At 44.5% G+C, this 11,241-nt stretch overlaps 1 protein-coding gene across 2 annotated transcripts; it reads left to right on the top strand.

Moving 5' to 3' along the window:
• Positions 1-3,877: 3,877 nt before the first annotated feature.
• LOC530077 (GTPase IMAP family member 5) lies at positions 3,878-11,034 on the top strand. Of its 2 annotated transcripts, XM_002687043.6 has the most exons (4): positions 3,878-3,967; positions 6,527-6,610; positions 8,728-8,776; positions 10,058-11,034. In XM_002687043.6, exons 2-4 carry the CDS (start codon positions 6,575-6,577, stop codon positions 10,936-10,938), a joined length of 966 nt encoding a protein of 321 aa, XP_002687089.2. In that variant the 5' UTR covers positions 3,878-3,967; positions 6,527-6,574; the 3' UTR covers positions 10,939-11,034. The 2 variants fall into 2 exon arrangements, with proteins under 2 accessions (XP_002687089.2, XP_002687088.2); XM_002687042.6 differs by lacking the exon at positions 6,527-6,610.
• The last annotated feature ends 207 nt before the right edge of the window (positions 11,035-11,241 follow it).

Genomic DNA, 11,241 nt, shown 5'->3' with positions numbered 1-11,241 from the left:
CAGCCTATTTACCCATTCATCAACAGTGGAAACAGTGGCTGACTTTATTTTTCTGGGCTCCAAAATCACTGCAGATGGTGATTGCAGCCATGAAATTAAAAGATGCTTACTCCTTGGAAGGAAAGTTATGACCAACCTAGATAGCATATTGAAAAGCAGAGACATTACTTTGTCAACAAAAGTCTGTCTAGTCAAGGCTATGGTTTTTCCAGTGGTATTGTATGGATGTGAGAGTTGGACTATAAAGAAAGCTGAGAGCCGAAGAATTGATGCTTTTGAACTGTGGTGTTGGAGAAGACTCTTGAGAGTCCCTTGGACTGCAAGGAGATCCAACCAGTCCATCTTAAAGGAAATCAGTCCTGAATATTCATTGGAAGGACTGATGTTGAAGCTGAAACTCTGATACTTTGGCCACCTGATATGAAGAGCTGACTCATTTGAAAAGACCCTTGTGCTGGGAACGATTGAGGGCAGGAGGAGAAGGGGATGACAGAGGATGAGATGGTTGGATGGCATCACTAACTCAATGGACATGGGTTTGGGTGGACTCCTGGAGTTGGTGATGCACAGGGAGGCCTGGAGTGCTGTGGTTCGTGGGGTTTCAAAGAGTCGGACACTACTGAGCAACTGAACTGAACTGAAGTGAACTAAAGGTCATCTTGGCTGCTATCAAATTTTGCTGATCATGAATAAAGCTATTTTAAATATTCATGAGCAGATTTTTGTGTGGATCTAAATAATATATTTTTAAATAAATGGATGAGAAAGGAAGGCTTTCTAGGAATGATAGAAGCCATAAAGAAAACAATTGTTAAAATTTCCAAACACAGCAAAAAAGTTAACATAGTGAGTTTAAGAGTAAACAGCAGGGGGTAGTATTGCAAGACATTTGACACCACTTGACAGTTCTATTTTACTGAGCATGTTGTGAATTTAAATATGAGACACAAACCTCAAACTTCTCTATTTTGTTTTATTGCCTGCATGCCTATGGCAGAGGAAAGGACTGTCAGTGATCTCCTGTGGATCTGTCCAAGAAACCTTTTGAGTATTAAGACCTGTTAGGAATGACTAGATTTCAGTTTACATCTCACAGTAGGGAAACATTTTATTAAATAAGACAACCATAATTCCACAGACTTAGAGAGATGAACAGTTATTTTCACAGGGCAGAACTACAGTTTTCAAGGACTGAATATGTCACAAACTTTTTTGTAGGAATAATACTTGTTGCTTTACCCTGCACCTGTAGAGGCAGGAAGGAGCAACTCCCTTCCTCCTTCATAGGTGATATTTCTTTCACCAGCAATTAGAAGCACCTGTGGTTTAAAGAGCTTCCCTGGTGGTGCAGTGGGTAAAGAATCTGCCTGCAGTGCAGGAGACCCAGGTTCAATCCCTGGGTTGGGAAGATCCCCTAGAGAAAAGAATGGCAACCCACTCCAGAATTCTTGCCTGGAGAATTCCATGGACAGAGGAGCGTGGTGGGTTACAGTCCATGGGGTCACAAAGAGCTGGACATGACGATGGAAGGACTAATACATGGTTTGAAGAGCCATCACTAGAATTCCAAGTGCTAATGCAGGAGGAAAAAGAGGAGTCCTGAATAGCCATAAAACTCTAAAGAAAGAAAAGAAAGGGGCAGAGGAGGAGTGTTAATGGTTGTTATATAGGATAGATAATCTTTTGCTTTCTTGAGTCATAAATAAAGGCTTTTCTTGAATCAATGAGAAAAACACATACAATTTAATAGAAAATATCAGCTAAGAGTATAAAGAGAGTGTCTAGAGGAAAAAGTGTACAATTGTCCCCAACAGAAGGCCATCCCATCTCACCCTTTGATGTAGTTGAGAAAATGCCTGAAGACAGAACCAAGATGATTTTTTTTCAATGATTAATTTGCATTTTCTCTAATGCACAGAAAGTAGCTAGTCAGGACCCATAGTCTCTATGGTATGGGGGCACCAGTAGCCTAAGACAGGTGAAAAGACTGGGCTACCTTAACCATTAAAACTCACAAGGCAGATGTAGATTTGATTCCTTTGAGCAATGTCCCAAGTATTTGCAAAATATGTGCTGAGACAACTGAACAAGTTGACTTCAGACATAAAAATATTCATGATAAACCAGTTAAGAGTTAGATGTGTAGCAAAAGAATTTTGTTTTAGAAGAGTTGATCTTTAACCCTCTTCTCCTCATGCCACCCCCACCCTGGGCAAAAATGAGATATCAGAGGCTTTTCTAGCTAGCAAAGAGAAAATAATGTCTTCTGTATGTTAAAAGCAAGCTTTTCTGTCCTCTACAGTAGGAGGGCATGTATCCACAATATTCAGTGTAATAGTATTATTTGGAAAGTTAAAATTACAGTATTAATATGGATGAATAGTTTGTAAGTTAAGTGTGGCTTTCACTGTAAATGTGAAATGTGGGTGTTAATCTGCATTATGGCTGAGCAAATAAAGAATCTGCCTGCAGTGCAGGAGACACAGGAGATGCAGGTTTGATCCCTGGGTCAGAAAGATCTCCTAGAGGAGAAAATGGCAACACACTCCAGTATTCTTGCTTGGAAAATTCCATGACTGGAGGAGCCTGACTGGCTACAGTCCATGGGGTCACAAAGAGTGGGACACGACTGAAATGACTTAGCACATTTCTCCAAGCTAAGCAAAAGAACCAAGAGTTACCTGTATTTCTATGTCCCATTTAGTGTTGCTTTCCCAGAGTTAATTTGAACCCAAATGGGCTAGTAATGCCCCTTCACCCTAAGAATGTCTCCAGAGAGGTGCTTCAGCCCAGCAGGGCCTTTGCCTGGAAGCAGAGGAAGCGGGAGGCTGCCAGGGCATTCTCTTAAGTACTTGTCACTTTGCCTAAATCATACTGTGAGTGGGGACAGATGTGTCCCTGGCTTCCATGGAAATGCAAGTCCACCCAGATGAAGAAATCTACCAAACTTTGTTTCCCCCTGAATCCTCCCACCAATTCAGGAGTTTCAGGAAACATGGGTTCGATCTCAGATAGTTTTCATATGCGAGTAGTAAAAAAACCTACACAGAAGATTATCGAACTCCAACTCTCATGGTAATTGGCATGAACACGTGCCTGCTTTCCAGGTGGTGCTAGTGGGAAAGAGACTGCCTGAAAATGCAGGAGACATAAAAGACATGGGTTCAGTCCCTGGGTGGGGAAGATCCCCTGGAGGAGGGCATGGCAACCCAGATCAGTAGTCTTGCCTGGAGAATCCCATGGACAGAGGAGCCTGATGGGCTACAGTCCATAGAGTCGCAAAGACTAGGATATGACTGAGACACGGAGCACACATGCAAGTCAAAACATGACTAACTTGAGGGCAGGGCATTTGACGAGAGACAAGAGGACCAGATCCACAGAAGATCTCAAGTAAGATGCCTGTTTGAGTTCAGCCTTCGCTGCCATCTGGAGTTACATATAAGAAGCTATCTATGCAGAAGAGGTAAATGGTGGATGTGAGGAGATGCCTGTTGGTCCACTTTATGCCAGTGAAAGGTGGCAAATGCTTGGTTTGGGGTGTAGCTGTGCCCCAGATGTTCATTGGCTCCCCTGGGTCTCCAGACTAACTCAGGTAGAGACCTTGTTCTGCACAAAAGCCTTATAGAGATGTGGTAGGGAGAAGGAAATGGCATGTTATTAAAAAGAAAACAAAACCAAAGCAAAAAAAAACCCTCTTCCTCTGGTGTCTCTGCCTCTGAGGTCATTTGAGTCATTCTCCAAGGATGGCTTGGTGAGGAAACCCACACGTTGTTCTTTGCCTACCCTGGGGTACTGGTCCTTCTCTGTCTCTGGCAGATAGGATTGGTGGCCAGGTTTTTTCATCATCCACTGATCTTGTGTTTTTGTGACGAGACTAGAAGCCAAAGAAAGAGGCTGCCTGGAAAGGAAGGAAGAGTGCAGCAAGATTGTCTGAGAACTTGCAAAACTTTGCAGCATCTAGCAGGTAACAGGGTTTGTTCGTCTCTCTCTCTCTCTTTTCCCCCCTCCCTCCCTCTCTACGTGATTCCCCTAGTAACAGTCTGGGTCAGCCTGCACACTTGATCTTTCAAAGCCTCAGTTTCATTATTTAAAATTATTAGGGTCAGGAATTATGTAGCCTAAATCCCCAAATTTACTGCAAGAGAAAATATTACTTTTCAGAAATGATTGTATCAATCCATCAGACTAGTGTAATAGTGGCAAGAATGCTGGAGTGGGTTGCCATTTCCTCCTCTAGGGGACCTTCCCAACCCAGGGATCAAACTTGCGTCTCCTGTATTTCTTATGTTGCAGGCAGATTCTTTACCCACTGAGCCATAGGGAAGTCCATACTTTTCAGAACCTAAAATATGGAACATAATGAGCTCAGACAGTAGCCCTCTGGTGATACTAGCTTGCTTATTTCTTGTGTTTGTGCAAAAGAATTTTCACATATGCACCTAGTGGCTGCTTCATGCACATCTGTGTTAGTTGCTCAGTCATGTCTGGCTTTTTGTGACCCCATGGACTGTAGCCCACCAGGCTCCTCTGTCCATGGGATTCTCCAGGCAAGGATACTGGAGTGGGTGGTGATTCCCTTCTCCAATCAAGACCAAGGATCGAACCTTGGTCTTCTGCACTGGAGTCAGACTCTTTACTGTCTGAGCCACCAGGACCTATAGAATTTTCTGCACATTGCTGGGAGGAGGGTCTGACCTGCTCCCTGAAGTCATAGGATGTCCTTTGAAAAATGGGCTGAAAAATTGCCTTGTAATTTTAATCTGACTTGATGGATGTCTGTTGCTTCTCTCTCTTTTTTTGGATGTAAAAATTTTTTTTATTGGAGTATAGTTGATTTACAATATTGTGCTAGTTTCTGCTGTACAGCAAAATGAATCAGTTATACATATACATATATCCACTTTTTAAGATTCTTTTCCCATATAGTTTATTACAGAGTATTGAGTTGAGTTCCCTGTGCTATATACATTAGGTCCTCATTTGCTATCTATTATATATATATATATATATATATATATATATATATATGTATGTATATGTATTAATGTATATATTTCAACCAATCTCCCAATTTGTTCCTCCCCCCACACCACCATCCATCTCCAGAGTTTTCCCACTGGTAACCACATAAATTCAGATTTTTAAAGGTGAAATCCCTTATCTTTAAAATGTTGGTGGCTAACTTTTATATATTTACTTTTTTAACTTTTTTACTTTGTATTGGGGTATAGCCAATTAACAAACAATGTGACAGTTTCAGGTGAACAGTGTAGGGACCCAGTCATACAATCACATGTATCCATTCTCCCCCAAACTCCCCTCCCATCCAGGCTACCACACAACATTGAACAGAGTTCCATGGACTCTACTGTAGATCCTTGTCAGCTATCCATTTAAAACCTAGCAGTGGGTACCTGTCCATTACAAACTCCCCAACTATCTGTTGCTTCTTTCTGTTGCATGCACTGCTTAACTGGAAGGAAAATTTCTATTTTCAAGAGGTGAGGAATTTTTAGAGACAGGATTCAAGATGATCTGCTCAGGTAAAGCATGTGGTTTGTTTCTGAGAAAGAAATACAATTTTCTGTTTAAAAAATGATTTATCTTCCTCATTAACCAGAATGGGGTCATGAGGGCGTTATTCTGGAGGATTATCGTGCTTGGCTCCCTGTGACAAGTAACAGTGTCTCACCATGCTACCTTGTCTGTGATTCCAAATCAGCGTGTCACCCTCTCCAACACTCTCCTATGGGGCCACTAGCGGGAGATTCTGAATGCTTTTGGCAAAGAGTGAAATAATCTGCCCAGGTTTTGGTCCATTTCCGGCCAGTTTCAGTATTTTCCTGAAACTGAATCAGTTTCACAGTTTTCACAAGGGTGCCTCTATCTTTGCCCCACGTGCTCCTTTCAGCTCTGCCCAGGGGAGACGTGGTGGCAAGTAGGGCTCTCCAAGTGTGGTAGAAGGAATCCCCTTCTTTCCCAGTCTCTGGAAGGAGCTGTTCTCTAAACTGGTCCAACTGTCTTCCAAGTGTAGGAAGAAAAGTGTTTGCTGCTGCTACTGCTGCTAGGTCACTTCAGTCGTGTCCGACTCTGGGCAACCCCATAGATGGCAGCCCACCAGGCTCCCCTGTCCCTGGGATTCTCCAGGCAAGAACACTGGAGTGGGTTGCCATTTCCTTCACCAATGTATGAAAGTGAAAAGTGAAAGTGAAGTCGCTCAGTTGTGTAGCACTTAAATGAATGAATGAAGGGATGATGGCTTTAAAACGAGGGAGCTGGGTTGTTGGCAGGAGGAAGCATGGTGATGGTTATGTTGGGAGGGGACTGATGGGCACAGGGGTCTTCAGGGAACAGAGCAGAGGAGAGGTGCAGCTGGGACGTGGTGGCAGCCTTCTCACCAGAGGTATGGCCATTTGCACTAAACTAGAGAGAAGAAATAAATCTTCAAAAAATAGTTGAGAAAGATGGTTTTTGTGAAGGCCCCCCCCCACACTTTTTTTTTTTAACTTCTCTTTCTGCTCAGGCTAGGCTCAAAGAGAGCAGCAATTTAAGCCTCTCATTCTTGGAAGACATGTCTGGCTACCAGTTGCTTGGTCACATATATCATGTGAGTAGCTCTGCTTGACCTGTTCCCAAGGGACTTAGGGGCAGCCCAAGGGGACCAGTCTCTTCCAGCACGCAGGGCAAGCGGCATGCTCTGGTCCTGCCTGCATTCTAAATTGGCCAGGAGACACAGTGAAGGAGTTGCCATCTCTCTCTGATATCCCTTCAACACCAGTCCTGGGTGAAGGCAGCTTCATGTCATTGCTGTATTACCTACCCCCTGAAGCCTCAGTTTCCTCATATTTAAAAGATGTGGACAGTGTCATTTGATTTCTCTATGAGTCCAGGCATATCATCTCCAGCCTCCCCCCTCCAGTTCCCCTTTCTGCAGCTCTTTCAGCATCACCTTCTCTGCCGCTCATCACTCTAGTCACTTACTTGGTACCTGCGTGGTACCCTCAGATGCTCGGGAGCCCCTCCTCAGTGGTCCTCTCTGGAGACCACCATTCAATATGACCCAAGGGCAATATGTGAGAAAATAGAACATCTTGGTTTCAAGATCATCAGCACAGAAAACAAGCTGATACCTAAAAAAAAAAAAACAAAACATAGTTTTCCCATTTGTCACCCCTATGCAATATGTTTAAAAATCCTGCTTGAAAAGATCCAGCCAAAGATTAGAATTATTTTCAGATTTGTTCCTTTTCCAAGTTTCAACAGAGAGAATTAGCTGAATTGATGTATCAGTTTTCTCTAGAAAAAAAGAACCAACAGAATATATGTATGGAGAAATTTATTTGAAGGAATTGGCTCACACGATTATGGGGGATGGTAGGTCTGAAATTTGTAGGGCAGACTGGCAAGCTGGAAACTCAGGCAGGAGGTGACAATGAAGTCTTGAAGCAGAATTGTCTTTTGGCTTGAAAAATACAATACCATTAGAATGAATTACAAAATATTATTAGGAAACTGACAGAAGCTGAATGTTGACTTTCAAATGAAAATTTATTTATTAAATTATTTTTCCTTCAAAGGTAATCATTGCAGCCAATTTCACAGATGGTTAGATAATATTCTATATGGTGTGATCCCACAGACGGTGGAGGAAATTCACTTATTCCAAAACATTTTTTTGGTTCATCTGTCCTAGATGCTGAAATTCCACAATTAGAGATTCATTCTTTAGCATTAACTTCTTGAGCTTTAGAAAATACTCTAAAAGTTTGCACACAGCAAGGTCCTGATGTAGTTTTGGAAAGGGTTGTGAAGAACTTTCCTAGTAATGAAGCTTGAGTAGTCATCCTTAGGTGGGGCCTCAGTGGACCCCCTCACTGAGCAGAAGAAGTAGGAGGTGGGAAGAAAGAGAAAGATCAAGAAAAAGGCATATGGGGGAAGGCGAAAGAAGGAGAGTGGGCAGGAGAGAGATGGCCCTGAGGTAGTTACTGGTCTAGGACTGTTTGAGCTGAGAACATAGATGTGTAGATCTTTGGAAACATAACAGCGGGCCTGAACCTAACAGATCAGGTGTTTCCTCTGTTTACCGGATGTATGGTCCACCCTCCTGCCCACCTGGACTCATGACCATCTTCTATTTCTGCCATGACCAACTCGTCCCAGTTTGCCTGGGACTCTCTCAGTTTCAACACTGAAGCTCCTTTGATCAGGGGATCCTCTCTGTCCAGGGCAAACTGGGATGATTGGTGACCCTCTACACCACCCTCACCATGGAAGAACTTAGGGAAGAGCTTCTTTTGTGAATTTACCAAAGGGAGAAACTTTGCCAGGCAATCTTGAGTTTGGAACTCAGGACAGGACTGAGACCCTCAAGGCAGAGAGCCAGGATGCCAGGAAATGACCAGCTTCCATGTTTGGTCTTCTGGGTGGGCAGCATGTTTTTCAGTGCATCTTGTCAGTAACTAAATACCGGTGGTGGGAAACCACATGTCAGTGCCCTCGTGTTGGGACTGTCTGTATACTCTTCACTAGGAGCCTCAGTCTAGTGTCAAGAGTGGTTGAGGGTCAGCAGACTTTGGTTTTAGTCTCAGCTCATCCATTAGATTATGTTGACCTTCAGTAGTTGTTTTTTTCCCCTCTTCAGTCTCCTTGTCTATAAAATGTGGTGTTCTGTGCTGGATGTCACATCCAACTTGTCTGAACAATCCTTGCCTGTTCTTTCCCTAGAACAAAATGGAAGGGCTTCGGCAGGGTGGAGGAGACAGTTGCACCACAGGTAAGGTCTGGAGGAGCCCTTCACGACACTGGGGGGCCATGAGCTCAGCACTGGGGCAGGCAACTTCCCACCTGCAGTGCAAGGTACAAGACTAGAGTCACCTGAAGACAAAGGAAACACATTTCCCCAGGAAATAGAACTTACTAGGCTATTTGCTGTCATACCCTTCTTACTGAGTATACGTTTTTTTCATAGAAAACCCAGCCATGTGATAAAATGGAGACCAGGCAGGGATGGGAGGAGTTGAAAGTATGGGACAAATATTTAATTCAGTGGCTGTAGGAAGCTCGGATCATCAAAAAGACTTCTGGGTGGGAACTGAATAGGGAGAAGGTTTTGGAAAGGTTGGAAAAGTCCAGCATCCTGGAAGGATAAATCCTAAAGACTTTGGCCATCCTGGGTGATTTATTCTACCAGCCTGTGTGAGCTCCCTTTTTCTCTATATAAGAAAATTTACTCTGAGCCCAGGCCCGTGGTGAGAATTGAGGGTGTGACAGCCAAACTGATCCAGATGTGCTAGTCCTTTGAGATCTTTTCCTTTTTTCTTTTGTTCTCTTCCTCCTCAAGAGGCATGTATTACTCTTTTTGTCAGTTAAAACTGCTAAAACAAATAGGAGAGATTGGGTGGTAATCAAGAAATATTTATTTCTGACTGTTCTGGAGCCTGGGAGGTTCAAGATCAAGGTGTGGGGGATTTGGTGTCTGGGGAGAAGCCACTTCCTGGTTGCTGTGTCCACATCTGATGGAGAGAGAGTCGTCTCTTTTTTTCTTTTTTGTTGTTGTTCAGTCGCTAAGTGGTGTCCGATTCTTTGGGACCCCAAGGACTGAAGCATGCCTGACCTGGACAGGTGTCCCTGTTCTTCACCATCTCCAGAGTTTGCTCAAACTCACATCCATTGAGTCAGTGATGCCATTCAACCATCTCATCCTCTGTCACCCTCTTCTCCTCCTGCCCTCAGTGTTTCCCAGCATCAGGGCCTTTTCCAATGAGTTGGGTCTTTTCCAAAGAGCTGGCTCTTTGCATCAAGTGGCCAAAATATTGGAGCCTCAGTGTCAGCATCAGTCCTTCTAATGAATGTAGTCCTTTTTTTCTTAGAAGGACACTAATTCCATCATGGAGTTTCATCCTCATGCCCTCATCTAGACCTCATCATCTCCCAAAGACCTGACCACCAGTGACCATCACGTTGAGGATCAGTGTTTCACATATGAATTTTTTTTTTGAGGGGGACACATTCAGTCCATAGGGATTGCACATTAACTTTTTATGTGCTCTGACAGGTGGAGGAGGAGAGAGCTTAAATCCAGAATCATCTTCATTGAGGATCATCCTGGTAGGGAAAACAGGCAGTGGGAGAAGTGCCACCGGGAACAGCATCCTCTGCCAGCCCATGTTTGAATCCAAGCTGGGGGCCCAGGCGGTGACCAGGAAGTGTCAGAGGGCAACAGGCATGTGGAATGGGAGGAGCATCGTGGTGGTGGACACGCCCCCCATCTTCGAGGCTGAGGCCCAGGATCAAGAGGTGTATGAGAATATCGGAGCCTGTTACCTGCTGTCGGTGCCAGGGCCCCACGTGCTGCTGCTGGTGACCCAGCTGGGGCGCTTCACCGAGCAGGACGTGGTGGCCGTGACCAGGGTAAAGGAGGTCTTTGGGGCAGGAGCTGAGAGATACATGGTCATCCTCTTCACCCACAAGGAAGACTTAGGGGGCGGATCCTTGGATGAGTACGTGGCAAACACAGACAACCTCAGGCTGAGGCGCCTGGTCCGGGAGTGCGGGCGGAGGTACTGTGCCTTCAACAACCGGGCCTTGGGGGATGAGCAGAGAGAGCAGCTGGCCCAGCTGATGGCTGTGATCGAGGGGCTGGAGCAGGAGCACCAGGGCGTCTTCCTTACCAACGAGCTCTTCTCTGATGCACAGATGCTCCTGCAGATGGGGGGTGATGCCCATGGAGAAGGTCAGAGGCGCTACCTGAACAAGGTACGGCTGCAGGTTGCAAAGCAAAGGCAAGGCCTGAAAGAGGCTGAGAGCAACTGTGCCTTCAAGACAGTCTTCCGACTCAGAGCCTGGATTGTTGTGAATTATGAGCTTTGTGTTTGTCTTGTTTGGTGCAGTTTACTTTTCCTTCTTATTCTACTGATCATCCTGTACCATCTTTAATTCTGTGTGACATCTGTGTGGCAGAGCCATTTCTCAAATATCACCTCATGGATTCATTGTTTAATTCAGAAATAAAGTCTCCTGGTCTGCAGAGGACATGGTTTGTCATTTCTGCAGCTCCCATGACCCTCCTTCCTTGTAGATTTCTGGCTTGGTTCATGCCTCCACTGCTTCCTTGGTGAAGTCACGTGCTTCAGAGTAAGACAACAACTGAGTTTCAGGGATGCCTGGCTGGTGTGTGCACCATCCCATTTTCTTTGCAGTGACCAACTCAGTCATGGGCCTGAGACCAAAGTCAGGCCA

The sequence above is a fragment of the Bos taurus genome, chromosome 4 (assembly GCF_002263795.3).
Source record: "Bos taurus isolate L1 Dominette 01449 registration number 42190680 breed Hereford chromosome 4, ARS-UCD2.0, whole genome shotgun sequence".
Classification (NCBI taxonomy): domain Eukaryota; kingdom Metazoa; phylum Chordata; class Mammalia; order Artiodactyla; family Bovidae; genus Bos; species Bos taurus.
The sequence above is the reverse complement of the archived record's forward strand: the minus strand, read 5'-3'. Positions and strand labels throughout refer to the sequence as shown.

What these genes read in the sequence shown, in the direction of transcription:
- LOC530077 (XM_002687043.6), top strand. Translation starts at nt 6,575, where the DNA reads ATGTCTGGCTACCAGTTGCTTGGTCACATATATCAT. An exon ending in TGCTTGGTCACATATATCAT is followed by an intron (nt 6,611 to 8,727) that starts GTGAGTAGCTCT and finishes TTCTTTCCCTAG; the next exon opens with AACAAAATGGAAGGGCTTCG. An exon ending in AGGAGACAGTTGCACCACAG is followed by an intron (nt 8,777 to 10,057) that starts GTAAGGTCTGGA and finishes GTGCTCTGACAG; the next exon opens with GTGGAGGAGGAGAGAGCTTA.